The sequence below is a fragment of the Moschus berezovskii genome, chromosome 26, assembly GCF_049115385.1.
Source record: "Moschus berezovskii isolate FMDL1 chromosome 26, NW_MosBer_1.0, whole genome shotgun sequence".
Lineage (NCBI taxonomy): Eukaryota > Metazoa > Chordata > Mammalia > Artiodactyla > Moschidae > Moschus > Moschus berezovskii.
The window spans coordinates 16,046,103-16,064,536 of NC_142485.1; the positions used below are offsets into that span (position 1 = coordinate 16,046,103).

Genomic DNA, 18,434 nt, shown 5'->3' on the forward strand with positions numbered 1-18,434 from the left:
AAGATGGGCCTTGATTTGCATACCACGTAATAAAATAATTCAGTATTGTCATAAATCGTGTAACTTCGTTGCATGCACTTGAAAACCAGGAATTGGAACCACCCTGTTAGAAAGCATTGATATAGCACTGGGTTTTGAAGCCAAACCAGAAGAGTATAAAAACCGACTTCAGTTTACTAGATATTTGGGTGAGAGTCACTTAACCTTTAGCAAACTTAGCAGTATGCAAGGTCTAGTGGTATTACAATAGGGAAGAACAAGTCTGACTTCATGGGTTTTTCATTTTTTTCCCTCACGTCTGTATTCCATTGCTCTTTTTCAGTTCAGTTCAGTTCAGTTCAGTCGCTCAGTCGTGACTGACTCTTTGCGACCCCATGAATCACAGCACGCCAGGCCTCCCTGTCCATCACCAACTCCCGGAGTTCACTCAAACTCATGTCCACAGAGTCGGTGATGCCATCCAGCCATCTCATTCTCTGTCGTCCCCTTCTCCTCCCGCCCCCAACCTTTCCCAGCATCAGAGTCTTTTCCAGTGAGTCAACTCCTCGCAGGAGGTGGCCAAAGTATTGCAGTTTCAGCTTTAGCATCAGTCCTTCCAATGAACACCCAGGATCAATCTCTTTCAGAATGGACTGGTTGGATCTCCTTGCAGTCCAAGGGACTCTCAAGAGTCTTCTCCAGCACCACAGTTCAAAAGCATCAATTCCTTGGCGATCAGTTTTCTTCACAGTCCAACTCTCACATCCATACATGACCACGGGAAAAACCATAGCCTTGACTAGACGGACCTTTGTTGGCAAAGTAATGTCTCTGCTTTTTAATATGCTATCTAGGCTGGTCATAACTTTCCTTCCAAGGAGCTAGCGTCTTTTAATTTCATGGCTGTAATCAGCATCCACAGTGATTCTGGAGCCCAAAAAAATAAAGTCTGACACAGTTTCCACTGTTTCCCCATCTATTTCTCATGAAGTGATGGGACCAGATGCCATGATCTTTGTTTTCTGAATGTTGAGCTTCAAGCCAACCTTTTCACTCTCCTCTCTCACTTTCATCAAGAGGCTTATGAGTTCCTCTTCACTTTCTGCCATAAGGGTGGTGTCATCTGCATATCTGAGGTTATTGATATTTCTCCCAGCAATCTTGATTCCAGCTTGTGCTTCTTTACTCCTTAATAACTAAAAGGATGTTGCCTATAGCCTGAAATATACAGGCTGGCCCATTGCAAGGATCAGACCTTTAAAGGTGTAACACTTTCCCATTCATATAGAGAGAAAAAGTTGCAGAACAGAGAATAACACCTCTCTTGTTGGAGACTCATGGGAACATCATGACTTGACCCACCTTGACAGCTGTAAGAACAAAGGATTCTGGCACCAAGAATTTTGCAACAACCAACCTAAACTTCCCTTTTTATAAAAAAGGCCTGAGTCCTCTATCTTCTCCATTGTCTGGCTTTCCAAATAAAATTGCTGTTCCTTGCTTCAGCAATTAATCTTTTTATTCATTGGCCTGACTTGCAGCCAGCAGTAGGAGCTTGGACTCAGTAACAGTATGTTAGAAGTATTGTCTACATTGATTCCTAAAAAACAGTGATCTTTCTCACTAGCCTACTGCCTTATACAAGACTGGTTTAGAGACCAGAGGAAAGTCATACTATAACATAAAATCAAGTATAAAACAATGTGGAAGAACTGAAAAGCTGGATATTACCTAGACTACACTTGCCACCTGGACTACAGCACCCTCTCTGAATTAAGTAGGGGAAATTGTGTCTTTTTTTTTTTTCAAACTTTTAACTTTTTATTTTGTATTGCAAGAGACCCCAGTTTAATTCCTGGGTTGGGAAGAGCCGCTGGAGAAGGGATAGGCTACCCGCTTCAGTATTCTGGCCTGGAAAATTCCATGTAGTGTATAGTCCATGGGGTTGCAAAGAGTTGGATAGGGCTGAGCGACTTTTACTTTTGCTTTCATTCTTCCCCAAACCCCCTACCCATCCAGGCTGGCACATAACATTGTGTAGAGTTCCATGTGCTGTATAATAGGTCTTTGGCTATCAGAAATGGTGTCTTTTTTTCAGTTTGGTTTCGTATAACACTCTGTCCCTGCTCACCACCACCAGGTGAGTTCTGTGAATATATTTTTAACTGAGGTATAATGAACATATATTAATTTCAGGACTATAACATAATGATTTGATGTTTATGTTGCAGAAGGATCACCACATAAGTCTAGTTAACATCACTATACATAGTTACGAATTTTCTTCTTGTGATGAAAACTTTTTACTCCTTTAGCAACTTTCAAATTATCAACAGTGTGATAAATTATCAACACCATACTATTTATTATATATACATACCGTGCTGAATATATATATATATATATACTTCAGTTCAGTCTTTCAGTCATGTCCGACTCTTTGCGACCCCATGAATCACAGCACACCAGGCCTCCCTATCCATCACCAACTCCCAGAGTTCACTCAAACTCTTGTCCATCGAGTCGGTGATGCCATCCAGCCATCTCACTCTCTGTCGTCCCCTTCTCCTCCCGCCCCCAATCCCTCCCAGCATGAGTCTTTTCCAGTGAGTCAACTCATCGCATGAGGTGGCCAAAGTATTGGAGTTTCAGCTTTAGCATCACTCCTTCCAATGAACACCCAGGATTGATCTCCTTTAGAATGGACTGGTTGGATCTCCTTGCAGTCCAAGGGACTCTCAAGAGTCTTCTCCAGCACCACAGTTCAAAAGCATCAATTCTTCGGTGATCAGCTTTCTTTACAGTCCAACTCTCACATCCATACATGACCACTGGAAAAACCATAGCCTTGACTAGACGGACCTTTGTTGGCAAAGTAATGTCTCTGCTTTTTAATATGCTATCTAGGCTGGTCATAACTTTCCTTCCAAGGAGCTAGCGTCTTTTAATTTCATGGCTGCAATCAGCATCCACAGTGATTTTGGAGCCCAAAAAATTCAAGTCTGACACAGTTTCCACTGTTTTTCCATCTATTTCCCATGAAGTGATGGGACCAGATGCCATGATCTTAGTTTTCTGAATGTTGAGCTTCAAGCCAACCTTTTCATTCTCCTCTTTCACTTTCATCAAGAGGCTTTTGAGTTCCTCTTCACTTTCTGCCATAAGGGTGGTGTCATCTGCATATCTGAGGTGATTGATATTTCTCCCGGCAATCTTGATTCCAGCTTGTGCTTTTTCCAGCCCAGCGTTCCTCATGATGTACTCTGCATTTAAGTTAAATAAGCAGGGTGACAATATACAACCTTGACGTACTCCTTTTCCTATTTGGAACCAATCTGTTGTTCCATGTCCAGTTCTAACTTATATGTGTGTGTATATATATATATATCTCCTCCAAGCATTTTATTCCTACCCCACCCCCCCACCCCTCCCCTCTGGCCACCACCAATCTGTTCTCTGTAGCTATGAGTTCTGTTCTTTTGTTTTTAGATTCCATGTGTAAGTAAGATCACAGGGTATTTGCCTTTCTCTGGATTGATTCACTTAGCATTATGCTCTCAAGTTCTATCCATGTCCTTGCAAATGGCAGGGTTTCATTTTTTATGGCTGACTAATACTCCATTGTACATATTTATGTATATACATTTATGCTGCATTTTCTTTTTAAATTCATCCATCAGTAGACATGACTGTTTCCATATTTTGGCTATTGTAAATAATATTGCAATGAATATGGGATTGAATCTATCTTTTTGAGTTAATGTTTTCGTTTTCTTTGGATAAATACCCATAAGTGGAATTACTGGATCATATAAGTGGTTTTATTTTTAAATTTTGGAGGAACCTCCATACTGTTCACAGTGGCTGCACCAATTTACATTCCTATCAGCAGTGTTCAAGGGTTCTTGAACATTTCTCCACATCAAGCATTTCTCTACATTTTCACCAACACTTGTTATTTCTTGTCATTTTGATAACAGACATTCTAACAAGTGTGAAAGATACCTCACTGTGGTTCTGATTTGCATTTCCCTGATGATTGGTGATATTGAGCATCTTTTCATGTACCTGTGGCCATCTTGTATGTCTTTGAAAAAATATCTGTTCAGATCTGTCCATTGTTTAATCAGATTGTTTGTGGGTTTTATTTGCTACTGAGTCGTATGAGCTTTTTAAAAATATATTTTGGATGTTAACCCCCTATCAGACATATGATCTGCAGATATGTTCTCCCATTTAGTAACTTGCCTTTTTGCTTTGTTGATGGTTCCCTTTGCTCTGCAGAAGCCTTTGTAGTTTAATGTGGACTCCTTTATTTGTGTTCCTGTTGCCTTGGCTTTTGGTGTCAGATCCAAAAAATCAGCACCAAGATTGATGACAGGAGCTTACTACCTATGTTTTCTTCTAGGAATTTTATGATTTCAGGTGTTACATTCAAGTCTGTAATTTATTTTGGGTTGATTTTTGTGTATGGTGTTAGACAGTGGTCCAGTTTTGTTCTTTTGAATGTGGCTGTCAGTTTTCCCAGCACTCTTTGTGGAAGAGACAGTCCTTTTTTCATTCAATGTTCTTTGCTCTTTGTTGTAAATTAATTGACTGTATAAACATGGGTTATTTCTGGGCTTTCTATTCTGTCCCATTGATCTGTGTGTTTGGTTCCAAGCCAATAACATACTGTCTTTTATTACTATAACTTGGTCATATAGTTTGAAATTGGGAAGCATGATGCCTCAAGCTTTTTTCTTTCTCAAGATGGTTTTGGCTACTCTGAGTCTTTGTGAGTCCATAAGATTTTGGGATTGTTCCATTTTTGTGAAAAATCCCATTGGAATTTTGGTAGGGATTGCATTGAATCTACAGATTTCTTTTGGTAGTATGGACATTTTACCAATATTAATTCTCCCAAAACACAACCACAGACTATCTTTCCATTTATTTGCATTTTCTTCAGTTTCTTTCATCAGTGTCTTACAGGTTCAGGTAGAAATCTTTCCCTTTCTTGGTTAAATTTATTCCTGAATATTTATTCTTTTTGGTACTTTATCCTATCATATTCCCTACCACAAATATTATTATACATTTAAATAGTTTTTTTTTAATGTCCTATAATCTTAAAGCTCTATGTGTAAAGAAAAAGTTATGGAATGAATTATCATTGCAATCAGTATTAATAGAAATTTGACTTAAGACACTGCTGTTAGAACTTTTCAATGTGTCTCATCTGTCCCTTAAATTTTCTCATGGTTAACATATTGCCTTTCTCTGTAAAAAGTCCTTATTTGTGTATTTTTGGCTGCTCTGGGCCTTTGTTGCTGGGCGAGGACTTTCTCTAGTTGTGTCGAGTGGGGGCTGCTCTCCAGTGACAGTGCCTGGGCTTCTCGTTGCTGTGGCGTCTCTGGCTGCAGAGCACGCAGGGTCTAGAGCACACAGGCTTTAGTAACCGCAGCTCTCAGGCTCCATAGTCGAGGTTTGTGGGCTTCAGAGCGCGAGGTCGGTCGTTGTGGTGCATGGGCTGAGTTGTCCCTCAGCCTGTGGGGTCTTCCCGGACCACATTTGTGAGCGGAATATGGGCCTGATCTGATCTATGGCTTGAAAAGATCATCCTGGCTTCATATGGAGGCAGCTGTGGAAACAGGGACCTGTTGGGAAGGTATTACAGTAGTCACAACGACACGACGTTGAGCATCTTTTCATACACTGATCTGCCATGTCTATATCTTCCTTGATGTGTCCAGGTCTTTCACCCATTTTAAAAATTGGGTTGTTTGCTTCCTGATTGTTGAATTTTAAGAGTTCTTTGTATATTTTGGATAATCAGACTCTATCACATATAACTTTTGCAAATATTTTCTCCTGGTCTGGACTTGTCTCATTGTCTTGACCTTTATTATCTTTTAATGTTCATGGGGTTAGTAAGCATGACCCTTCTTCTTACTTCTGATGTTAGTAATTTGTGTCTTCTCCCCTTTTTACTGGTTATCCTAGAAAAGCATTTGTCAATTTTATTGATCTTTTCAAAGAACCAACTTTTGATTTCCTTGATTTTCTGTTAATTCTCTGCTTTCAATTTCATTGATTTCTGCTCTAATTATTATTATTTCTTCTCGTCTGCTTACTTTGAATTTAATTTGCTACTCTTTCTTTAGTTTCCTACAGTGGAAGCTTAGCATATTGATTTTAGATGTCTTCTTTTCTAACATTCAATGATATAATTCAGTGTTACAATTTCCCTGTAAGCATTGCTGCTGTTGTATCTCATAAATTTTGATAGATTATATTTTCATTTTAATTTGGTCCTAAAAGTTTTTGTTTCTCTAGAGAATTTTTCTTTGACCCATGTATTATTTAGAAGTGTGTTCTTTAATTTTCAAATATTTGGAGATATTCCCAAATACCCCCAAATATTTTAGAATATTTCTGTTACTGATTTAATTGGTTTCCACTGTGGTCAAAAGTCATATTTTGTATAATGTCTGTTCTTTTAAATATGTTATGGTGTGTTTCGTGTCTTTTGATATATATACTTGTCTTTTGAGGTACTTACATATTCATGTTTCCTAGACATATACCTTCGAGTAAAATTGTGGATCACAAAGTAAGTCCATATTTGGTTGTAGTGAATACTGATAGACAAGTTTTCCAAAGTGGCTGTAACAGTTACACCCCCACCAAGCATGCACTAGAGTTCCATTTGTTCCACAGCTTTGCCTTTGCTCTGTGTTATGTTTTAAATTCTGTAGCCATTGTGGTGGGTGTGTCCGTTCCGTTCCGTCGCTCAGTCGTGTCCGACTCTTTGTGACCCCGTGGACTGTAGCCTACCAGGGTTCTCCGTCCATGGGATTCTCCAGGCAAGAATACTGGAGTGGGTTACCGTTTCCTTCTTCAGGGGATCTTCCCGACCCAGGGATCGAACCCGGGTCTCCCGCATTGGAGGCAGATGCTTTAACCTCTGAGCCATCAGAGAAGCGTCTTATTATAGTGTTAATTTGCATTTCCCTGATGACTAACGCGGTTAAGCATGTTTAACTGCGTGCTCAGATGCTCACTTGTGTTTGACTCTTTTGTGACCCCATGGACTGTAACCCACCAGGCTCCTCTTGTCCATGGATTTCCCAGAGTGGGTTGCCATTTCCTTCTCCAGGGGATCTTTGCTGACTCAGGGATCAAATCAAGGTCTCCTGCACTGGCAGGAGATTCTTTATCACTGAGCCACCTGGGAAGCACTATCTTTTCTTGTCAGTTCAGTTCAGTTCAGTCACTTTGACCCCACGGACTGCAGCACACCAGGCTTTCCTGTCCATCACCAACTCCCAGAATTTACTCAAACACATGTCCATAGAGTCGGTGATGCCATTCAACCATCTCTTCCTCTGTCGTCCCCTTCTCCTCCTGCCTTCAATGTTTCCCAGCATCAGGGTCTTTTGCAATGAGTCAGCTCGTTCAATCAGCCGGCCAAAGTATTGGAGCTTCAGCTTCAGCATCAGTCCTTCCAATGAATATTCAGGACTGATTTCGCCTAGGATGGACTGGTTGGATCTCCTTGCAGTCCAAGGGACTCTCAAGAGTTTTCTCCAACACCACAGTTCAAAAGCACCTGTTCTTTGGTGTTCAGTTTTCTTTATGGTCCAACTCTCACATCCATCCATGACTACTGGAAAAACCATAGCTTTGACCATACAGAGCTTTGTTGGCAAAGGAATATCTCTGCTTTTTAATATGCTATCTAGATTTGTCATTGCTTTTCTTCCAAGGAGCAAGTGTTTTTTAATTTCATGGCTATAGTCACCATCTGCAGTTTTTTTGGAGCCCAAGAAAATAAAGTCAGTCACTGTTTCCATTGTTTCCCCATCTATATGCCATGAAGTGATATAGATGCCTTGATCTTAGTTTCCTGAATGTTGAGTTTTAAGGCAGCTTTTTCACTCTCCTCTTTCACTTTCATCAAGAGGCTCTCTAGTTCCTCTTTGCTTTCTGCCACAAGGGTGGTGTGGGGTTCTTTACCACTGAGCCACCTGGGAAGCCCTATCTTTTCCTGTACTCATTGGCTTTTGGATCCCACTTTGGTCAAATGCTGTGTGTCTTTGGTCCCCTCCCTCCCCGCTTCGACTGGATTGTGTTTTATTATTGCATTGTAGCTGTTGTTGCTATATTCTGAATATGAATTCTTTGTTTGATAAATCTATTGCAAGTATCTTCACCTACTTCCTGGGTTGTTTTTAATTCTCTTCATAGTGTCGTCTGATGAACAGAATTTACTTTTAATGACATCCAATTTATCAATCTTTCCCCTTTGTATTTGGTGTTTTCTGAAAGTTGATGTCATTACCATTGACCTGATTTTACAGAGAAGTTAACAGAGGTGCTGAGCACTGGTGCTCTCAGGGCCTGGAGGAGAGCAAGGCGGGCCCTGGGAGGCAAACAGCAGTCTCTGTCTGCAAATGTGCCCAGGAGGTGCATGACTCTTAATCCCGCCTCAAATTTTTATCCCTAGACACTCACCTAGTCCTGGCCCTCCCAAAGTCTGAAAAGACACCTCTAGGTTTATCCCTTCCGGTCTAGACTAGGCCAAAAGAATTTTAATTGGATTCTCTGAATTTAGAAGTTAAGTAACTAAAATCACTTTTTCTTCTCCAGTAAAATTAAGTGATCATCCTGCTCAGTTTACCAAACACTGACAGCTGATGAAAGGTACCCAGGCCTCTGCTTTGCTTAAAGTGTTCTCAATTTTCCTGGATAGGTGACTTTGAATGAGCTGCGCTCAGAGTTTGAGAAGCAGAAATCCCTGGTGGCTCAGTAGTGAAGAACCCTCCCGCCAATGCAGGAGACCCGGATTCGATCCCTGGGTCAGGAAGATTCCCTGGAGAAACGGCAATCCACTCCAGTATTCTTTCCTGGGAAATCCCACGGCCAGAGGAGCCTGGCGGGTTACAGTCCATGGAGTCACAAAAGAGTTGGATATGACTTAGCGACTAAAACAACAACTTGCTTTAGAAGGGGATCTTGGGAGCCTCCCAGGAGCTTTCCAGAGGGTGGAGCGCCCGGGACAGGCAAGGGAGGGGCCGCTGGGTGTTTCCCGGGCCAGTAGGTCCCGGAGGCTTTTAAACGCGGCGTCCGCGCGAAAGCCCGGATCCCGGATCGCCAGGCCTGGACGCGCTCGGGGCTATTATCCCTTCTCCCAAATCTCCTCTCCGAGTCTTCGCTCGAGCTGCGGCTAGAAGCGAACCGAAAGTGAAAAACCGCTGGGCTGCACCCGGCAGAGCGCGCCTCCTTCTCCGCGCTGCGGTGAGTATCATCTACAGGGTCTTTCCTGAGCGAGGCTTGGTGGGAGCAGGGTCTCGGTGCGGAGAGCCGAAAAGAGACTTGAAAGAGGCGTGCCGAAGTTGAGACTCTGCCCGCCGAACTCACAGCCCTAGGGAAACCCCTTTGTGCCCAGAAGGGAGTGTGTGTCGGAGGAAAACGGAGTTGTGTGCTGAGAAAGTGTCCGCCTCCGCTTTGGGAAGCCTTGGGCAGCGCTTTTCGGGGACCCTCCCTGAGATGCAAACCCATCTGGCTGCTGAAAAGCACAGGTGGGAGGGAGGTGATGTAAAGGGGCCTCGGCGAGAGCGGGAACCACCCCCCACCCCCGGTCCCAGCACCCCGGCAAGGAAGGTTTCGCATCCCTCCGCATCTGCCACCATCTTCCCAGCCCCACTAACTCCAGAACCTGACTTCACCTCTGCGCGCTGTGAACAGCTTCCTTCTCCCTGTCCTGAGTCGAGCATCACTTGTTGCTAGAATTGTCTGCTGAAGTAGGAGCGAGGCTGGCTGTCCAGTTGGGGAGAGCGTTGCCTATTTAAGGCAGAAGATGCTCTGGGAAAACCCCGGAACTCCAGGCTTTGCCTACAGTTGAGAAATGCAAGCCATTTCCTAAGTATTTTGGTGCCCGATTAGCGTCCTCAGAATAGAACACATTTTATGTAAGCTATGGAAAGAACTGGCGTGATTTTAAGACGTTTTCTGGGCCTCTTTTAATAATTCTATAATATGGAGCAAATGCCACGCAAAATGACTGTTTTTCTAACACCATGGCCCCAGCAGGCTGCGCCCTCAAGACTCCCAACACCACCAACAGAATTCCTCACCCCCTCCGCCCAGCGGTCTGAGATAGTCGGGGAGAGTAGTACTCATGTCGGGACTTGGATTGTTGATTTCAGTTGAGGGCTATGTGCAGTTTTGAATTTGGCAAGTTGATCTTTAGGGCCTCGTTCTCCTTTTACGTCCGTGAGGCCCCCCTCCCCTCCCCCGGCCGCTCGGGGCCACGGTGGGCGTGTTAGTGACGTCACTCTCCAACTGGGGCCTGTTTCTCCTGCCCGGTCCCGGTGGCCTCCAGAGGAGGACGGGATCCTGCCTCTCTGTCTTGAATACGCAGCCCCGGGTGTTTGCACAATAAAGTGGCAGAGACACCAGTCTAGCCTCAGTGTTAGAACTTTCTCCCTCTCCTGCCTGAAGCCGGAGGCAGTGTCCTAGCACGGCTGCATCATTTAGGTCAGCCCCTTTTTTGGACTTGCTGTGGTGACTATTCATTTGCTGCCTTCCTGCTAGATGGCAGTGTGTAACAGTGAATTTAAATACACAGTCTCAACTGATACTGTTCTTATGGCTCATCTTTTACTCTGCAGTTTAAAAAAAAGTAAGTTTTATCTTACAAGCAATGTATTTGAAAAACATTTCAAACTAGGATTTAAGTTAGGAAATAAAAAAAATGAACATATTTTTTGGACAATGATGTCATTCATGTAAGTGTAAGCATTGCTCAGTTTGCAGGCATTTCCAACCCATATTTAAATACTTTCTAAATTTGGAATGTAAAAGTTGATTTCAGGTGCTCTGTGATGACCTTGATGGGTAGGAGGGGGTGGGGGTGGGAGAGAGGTCCCAGAGGGAGGGGATATATGTATACATGCAGCTGATTGACTTCATTGTGCAGCAGAAACTAACACAACATTGTAAAGCAATTATATTTTTTTAAAAAAGAATTGATTTCAGTATGAAATCCAGTACCTATTTCACATACTAGCATTCTATCAATACAATAAACATTTGTAGTAGAGTTCTTGACTATGAATTTTTTAAAATGAGAAACAATTAAGTTCATCTTTATTAACAGTATTTTTCAGATATTTATTTACTTGAAAATAAGATCTCAGTTTTTAAAAGTTAATGCTGAATTAATCAAAAGGAGAATGAAGATCAAGTAACCCTAAATTGTCGTATAGAAATATCTCTTGTTTTATACTTCCAGAAATCTTCAGTTTCTGATGACTCAGCTTGTCCCAATTACTGTCTCTTTACTTGATTGACTTTTCTTCTATGGAGTGTTCCTGGGCACTGTTCATGAGATCAGATAACTTAATTTTGGGATGAAGATCCCCAGAAGATCATTTGTTCCAGCTCTTTGTTTTTAGGCACATGAAATATTATCGAGATTTTATCATGTTATTTGATTGTTTCCTCACTCATGATTACAGGAATGATCAAAGCAGCTGAGGGATTTTAGTTCCTATCTTTGCCAGGAAGGAAAATTGTTACAGAGTAACCAGTAAGCCCTTCCTGCAGAAAGAACAGTTATAAAGGACACCTTCCAAGGAACAAGAAGCTCAGCTCTTAGTGTGACACAGAATCTTCCCAATAGTGGACCCCCTGTTCCATTTAAAACACCCGTTGTTTTGAATGTTTCTGTTCGGGTCTTCACGTCAGTCTTTTTATTTAGTTCTTTAGTGGGTTTGTTTTTATCTAGTTTCTGCATTAAGTAGACCCACTAAGTGAGATTGTATTCATACTGTATACTTTGCTTCAGTTCGTGTCTGGAATTTAAGAACGGCGTCACTTTCGGGAGTGGAAGAATGAAGGTGCTCGTGCTGCCACTTCCACCCTCCCATTAGTCTTTCTTTTTTATTAATACATTCTCTTTTTTTAATTGAAAGGTATTTATTTGTTTATTCGGTTGCTCTGGCTCTTCGTTGCAGCATGCGGGATCGTGGGAGTTCTTTAGTTGCCACATGCAAGATCTAGTTCCCAGCTAGGAACTGAACCTGGCACCCCTGCGTTGAGAGTATGGAGCCTTAGCCACTGGACCACCAGGGAAGTTTCTAATCACCAGTCCTGATTCCAGCAGCTGCCAGTATCCCTTTCTCTCTCGTGATTCTCTGTTTGTCTCTCCTGCAATGTGTGCTTGGTCCAAGAGGATGACCCTCCCAGAAATCTAAGGCAGAGCACCACTCAAAAAAAAAAAAAAAAAAGCTCAACCAAGTATGCAGTCCATTAAAAAAGAGTGAGGAACACATTAACACAAATAAGTGTTAATAAAGAAAATGGGATGAAAAGGGCAACTGTGGAACCACTACACCATGCTCATCAGGTGCCCAAGGGACAGTCTTTCTGCAGATTAACAACACTGGTCAACTTTTTAATGTTCAACGGTTGTTTTATATTCACCCAATGCAACAGCTTTAAAGAGTTTCGTAACCTCCCCCAGCATTCTGTCCTCTGATGTAGTAGAAACAAGCATGATGCATGGCCATATATCTTCTGACGTGGCACTCGGGTGGCGTAAGGCTACGCAGAGCAGGTAGCCTTGAACGCCCAGAATGGCTCTGGTAGTGAAAGAGGTATGGGTGTTGTTGGGACCAGAGCACAGAACAGGAAACTGTGTTCCAGGAACAGCTAGAACAAAGGGTTTGTCAGGTAGAAGGTGGAGAAGTAGGGCGGAGTCCAGAGACTCTTGTTTTCTAAGCTGATGAATTTGATCTTTATCTTGAACTCTATGGGAAGCCATTGATGGATTTTAATCAATCAATTAAAATTGGGGAGGGGAGAGACCCAGTTCACATTTCAACAACATCTCTGAGCTGAGAGGGGGATGCTGCTGCTGCTACTGCTGCTAAGTCACTTCAGTTGTGTCCGACTCTGTGTGACCCCATAGACGGAAGCCCACCAGGCTCCCCCGTCCCTGGGATTCTCCAGGCAAGAACACTGGAGTGGGTTGCCATTTCCTTCTCCAATGTGTGAAAGTGAAAAGTGAAAGTGAAGTCACTCAGTCATGTCCGACCCTCAGCGACCCCATGGACTGCAGCCTACCAGGCTCCTCCATCCATGGGATTTTCTAGGCAAGAGTACTGGAGTGGCTTGCCATTGCTAGTTATCAGACTTTTGATTTTTTTTTTTTTTGGTCACACTGAGAAGCATGTGGGATCCTAGTTCCCCAACCAGGGGTCGAACCTGACCTAGAAACACAGTCTTAACACTGGACTGCTGGGGAAGCTCTTATCAGGCTTTTGGAGTCACCAAGTAGGAATAGATGCGGAGTGTTGGTGAGGTCAAGTAGAGTCAAAGGAAATTACTTAAAAATTGCCTGGAGATTTGTCCAGAGGCCCTTAGACTTTCCTATCTGCCTGCTATGTCATCTGTCTTTCCCAGGATAGCAGCCCCTACTTAAGGGATGCTCCAAGGATTTTATACATTATGAAATGAAAACATCTTGGAATGCTTTTGTTTGAGAAATGACACTTCGGTGTGAATACCATGTTTGGTAATTAGACACATTCCTTCAAAAGACTCTCCCTGGCATAACCTCAAACTCAGTTAAGAGTCGATTTTTAACCCAATGACTTCCCTGATGGCTTATACGGTAAAGTGTCTGCCTACAATGTGGGAGACCTGGGTTTGATCCCTGGGTCAGGAAGATCCCCTGGAGAAGGAAATGGCAACCTGCTCCAGTATTCTTGCCTGGAAAATCCCATGGACAGAGGAGCCTGGTGGGCTACAGTCCATGGGGTCACAAAGAGTCAGACACGACCGAGCGAAGTCACTTCACTATTAACCCAAAAGACTCACCAGTTACTAGAGGAGAGAGGATCTTAGACTTCCCAGAGCTCCCTGGTGGGTGTCACCCAGGGTTGGCTTCTCATTTTCCACTCGGGACCACAGGGCAGAAATCACCTCAGTCCCATGGCTGAGACCCTTGACCCACACCGGGGACTGTCCCTGCATGGCTGGGGCCGTGTGGGAAGCTGGCATCCTCAGCCTACTAATTCACTAAGACATCCAGTCTCCCTCCTGTCTATTTAATTCAACATAAAGCAGAGAACGAGGAAATGATTTTGGGCTGAAAGTGTTGCTGCTTTTGACAGGACAGCCCTTGTAGGACTGTGCAGTGGGGACTCAGCTCCAGACCCCTCTCTGGGCAGCAGATGGCTGGCCCCAGGCCGTGCACACAGTCCGACGAGGCGTCTCAGAGCTCAGCGCTTGGGTCAGGCGGGTCAGTTAGTGAGTCCACTTCAGCTGTTATTGACCTGGTGGAGCAAACACACACTGCTCCAGCCTGGGAAGGGGTGTTCTGGGGCTCTCTCTTAGAAGTGAGGGTCTGAGATTCACCCTGAGATGCTGAGATTCACCCCGAGGGCAATGAGGAAACAGAAGGGCGCTTTCTTCTTGGGATTCCTTTGCTTGGAGCTTGTTGGCCTTCAGGGTGCTCTCTGCAGGTCCATCTGTACCCCCCGTCGGAACCACTGATTTGATGACAAACTCCTGGGTAACTCATGCCATATGTATATTAGATTGATGTGGCCCAAGGCCTGGCTGGCTGCTGCTTGCTCTAAATCATCAGACTGTCTACCCTAGCTGATTCTGTTCTTTAGTGCTGGATGTTTACCCACAGCTCAATCCTCGAGACTGTACTGTGTACATCTCGTTTGGGAACTATCACCTCTATTGAGATTCTTTGGAGGAAAGGGACTTTTGTTACCTTAAATTCTTCTGGCATGATTTGTGAAAAAGTGAAAGGGTTAGTTGCTCATTTGTCTGAATCTTTTGTGCCCCAGTGGGCTGGAGCCCTGTATTCCATGGCTCCTCTGTCCCATGGAATTCTCCAGGCAAGAAGACTGGAGTGGGTTGCCATTTCCTTCTCCAGAGGGTCTTCCCAACCCAGGGTTGGAACCCGTGTCTCCTGCGTTGCAGGTGGATGGTTTACCTGCTGAGCCACCAGGGAAGCCCAGAATGAGGATGAGAAGAGCAAATGTTTATTGGATATTTCTTTTGTGTCAGGCTCTGAAATAAGTGTTTTACCAATTTTATCTTGTAGAATTCTCACAGTAACTCTCTGATTGGGCACCTCTATGATCTATATTTTGGGAATTGAATCGTGGAATCACGGACAGCCTGAGGAGTTGAGATTTGAATCCTGGCAGGCTGACTAGAGCCCATTTTCAAGACCCTGTGGATTCTGTGGATGAAAAAAAATGAACTTTTGGTTGTCTCTGAGACCAAGAGTCATTTTGTTGCTGAGGGGAAGAAAAAGTTGATCAAGTTAGATGCATGAGAGGGGAGCACACTTTTAAAACCAAGGTTTTAAAGCAGAATTCTGTATCACTTTTGTATTTCTCATTGGATCTTCAGTTCCATATCTGAGAGGTATACAGTCAGATGTTAGGACCAGGCTCTTGGAGCACCCTCTTCCTCTGAAATGTTGATCCTTGCTCTCCTCTGAACTCCACAGTGTGGTTTGCTCAGCATGTTTGACTTCAGGGAACCCTGGGAATAAGAGGCATTCTGTGGGACTATTTATTTAGTTCATTTGAAAAGCTTCTGGAAAAGACCATCCATTTCAGATAGATGGACACCTTATTTCAAGACATCCAGAGAACCATACTACCCACACAATCCTCTTTAATGCATTTGCTGTAAAAGACTAAGTGAATAAAGCAGTAATCTAAATTCCTTATGTTGTGGCTGAAGTGGTTTTCCCTGGTGGGAACTGAGGTCAGTCAATCATTTGCCATTTCTGAGCAAAGCCTGAAACTTTTGTTCTTTCCCTAATTTTTACAGGACTGAGTGGACAGTCATGGCTATTTCTGCTCCACTTCTCTATTCTTTTGAAACTTAGATGGAAGGAAATGATCACATGTCAGTGACTTTTGGAATTCAAGTCTGATGGCAAAGAAAATTAAGTGGAAGCATCATTTTCGTCTCGGGACCTGATTGTCGATCTGTCACTCTCCTCTAATGGACTGTATGACCTTGAGCAAGTCTCTTTACCTCTCTGGTCTTGTTGTCCTTATCTATGAATGAGGTGTTAGGTCTCAGTGATCCCAAAGATTCCTTTTAGTTTTAAAGCTTTTCATTTCTACACCCGCAACCCTGCAAGACTGCATTAATTAAATCTTCTGTGCTAAGGCAAAACTATTGTTCATTTGTTACAGATATTTTTTGGATGCCTTCTGGTTTAAAGTATCCCCAGCTGCTCTGATGATAGCTTAAGAAGACTGCATGCTGTTCCCTTTCAATGCCAAGCCAGGCGCCCTCAGAACCTCACATCTCAGTCCTTCATGGAGCCCGGGTCCCAGCAGGAATGGCAGCAGAGGAAATTGGCACGCAGATGGTTCCTCCACGTGAAGCTGTCTTGGTCTGTGGGCCGACTCGGGAACACCTGGTAACCAGGCTTGCCCTCTGTCAGTCACCCAGGGCAGGGCAGCATGGTGCGGATTCAGAGGGGGAAGCTTCTGGCATCTTGCCTGTGCATCATGGCTGCCATCTTTCTACTCATCACACTCCAGGTACCAAGAACTTGGGTCATGTAGTGTTGTTTCCTGGGCCTCTGTCCCTGCCCCCACCCCCATCCCATTCTCTCCAAGGACTTTACTTTTTGCTTCATCTCTCAGGGTCAGGATGTTCTCTCTAAGGCAAGGAAAATGCTTTCTTTTTTTAAACATATGATATTGTGGTTTAGTGAGTGGATGTGGTAGGTAGAAACAAGATCAGTGAGTTGGGAAATCAGACAGCTCTGAACAAAGAAGCCCTCAATGTATCCCTGAGGACTGGGTAACAGCCCAAATCGTACTATTGATGGTAAACTGCAGTTAAGATCCAGATGAAAGTTTAGCTTGGATGACTTCCTCCCAAGTCTTGACCCCTCCTGAAAGATGCCATTCTTGAAGAAGCAGTGACTGTTCCAAGGACAAACTAGTTTGTTCTGCAGAACACAAACATCAGCATTAATAAATTTGTTGGTAGTAGGCTGAATGAACTGAAGCGTTTCTTCAGTCCTTCCATTTATCTCATATAGTTGGTTCTTCTGAAGTTCATTTGCTGATTTCAAAGTAAAATAAAAATTTCGCAGTGAAGGTAAAAGTATAAATATGAGTTCACACTTTTTAGCCCCCCACTTGTGTCCCTGCTGTCTGTTTCAAAATCCAAAAGGACTTTTAAAGATTACTTGTGGATGTGAGTAGTTCACATGCAGGCCTGGTGGAGACGAAGGTGTCCTCTGGGCATTTTATTCTGGAGGATTGCCGTTCTCCTTGATTAGGACTGACTGAGCGAATGCTTATACCAACACTTTGGCAGGTTGTCCTGAGCTGTTTCCACCATCTTCCGCTGCCAGGTTGAGATTCTGGCCAGAGCAGACCCCTGACTCTCATTCTGTCTCTCTTGGAGGTAAGGATCTAGGACCTGCTTGAGCTGGAAAGGCTGCAGTTTTCTGCTTCATTCTGTGGGAAATTATGAGAAAGCTTTGATGTTACTAGACATTTGACCTCTTTTCCAGGCTTGAGGGATGCCTGTGTACAAGTTAAGAATTTTGCTTTTGATGTCAGAATAAATTACCATGCTTTTGGTAGGCATGTCATCTCTAAGTTTCCAGAGTAGAGGAAGTGGTGGTTTACTGGAGCTGAACCTTTGCCTGGATCTTGATTGCAGTTTGCCATCGGTGGTCTGATTTGGGATGTTACCCAGACCTTATGGATACATTGAGGGCCTCATTGTTCAGCGTTGCTGTAATACTATTTTTATTTGAACACTATAAAATGAACAAATATAATGCCTGTATATTTAGTGTCATAGTCTGTGCACAGGTTGGAAAAGAATTTCCAGACACGGGGCAGAATGAGAGGAGAACAGTTTATTAGAGTGGGGGACGCTGTTAGAACAGTGGGTAGGTTCAAGGGAGAGCCAACCCCTTTTGTGGTCTCCACAATGCAGGAGACCTAGGTTCGATCCCTGGGGTGGGCAGATCTCCTGGAGGAGGGCATGACAACCCTCTTTGGTATTCTTCCCTGGAGAATCTCCATGGGCAGAGGAGCCCGGCAGGCTACAGTCCATGGGGTTGCAACTGAGCGACTAAGCATAGCACAGCACAGCCAATTTTTATAGCCTCAAGACAGAGAAGATTCCTGCTGGAAGGGTAACATGAGATGATTGGTTAGGATGCTAGAGGGTAGGTCTTTTCACCTAATATAAGGTCAGGGGCTCATGGTTGCTATGGTGCTTAATCAGCTCCAGAGATGACCTTGGTGCAGGGGTCCACATCTGGGCCCTTGGTTGAGACCTCCACATTTAGGACCGTCCGTGTTTTTACTGGCTTGTAGGCTAGGCACGATGAGATAATTTGCCATGTAGGTAGGGAATAGGAAGGCTAAAAAAAA

At 43.6% G+C, this 18,434-nt stretch overlaps 1 protein-coding gene across 4 annotated transcripts in view; it reads left to right on the forward strand.

Moving 5' to 3' along the window:
- The first annotated feature begins 9,080 nt into the window (after positions 1-9,080).
- The window catches only part of POFUT3 (protein O-fucosyltransferase 3), a 105,414-nt gene continuing 96,060 nt past the window's right edge, over positions 9,081-18,434 (forward strand). For 2 of the 4 annotated variants that reach the window (XM_088832497.1, XM_088832499.1), the window contains exons 1-2: positions 9,081-9,261; positions 16,215-16,568. In XM_088832497.1, coding sequence (XP_088688623.1) covers positions 16,298-16,568 — 271 coding nt within the window. In that variant the 5' untranslated portion in view covers positions 9,081-9,261; positions 16,215-16,297. Of the gene's footprint in view, positions 9,262-16,214; positions 16,569-18,434 lie in introns of those variants that run through there. The other 2 variants (XM_088832498.1, XM_055416573.2) reach the window with 2 other exon arrangements.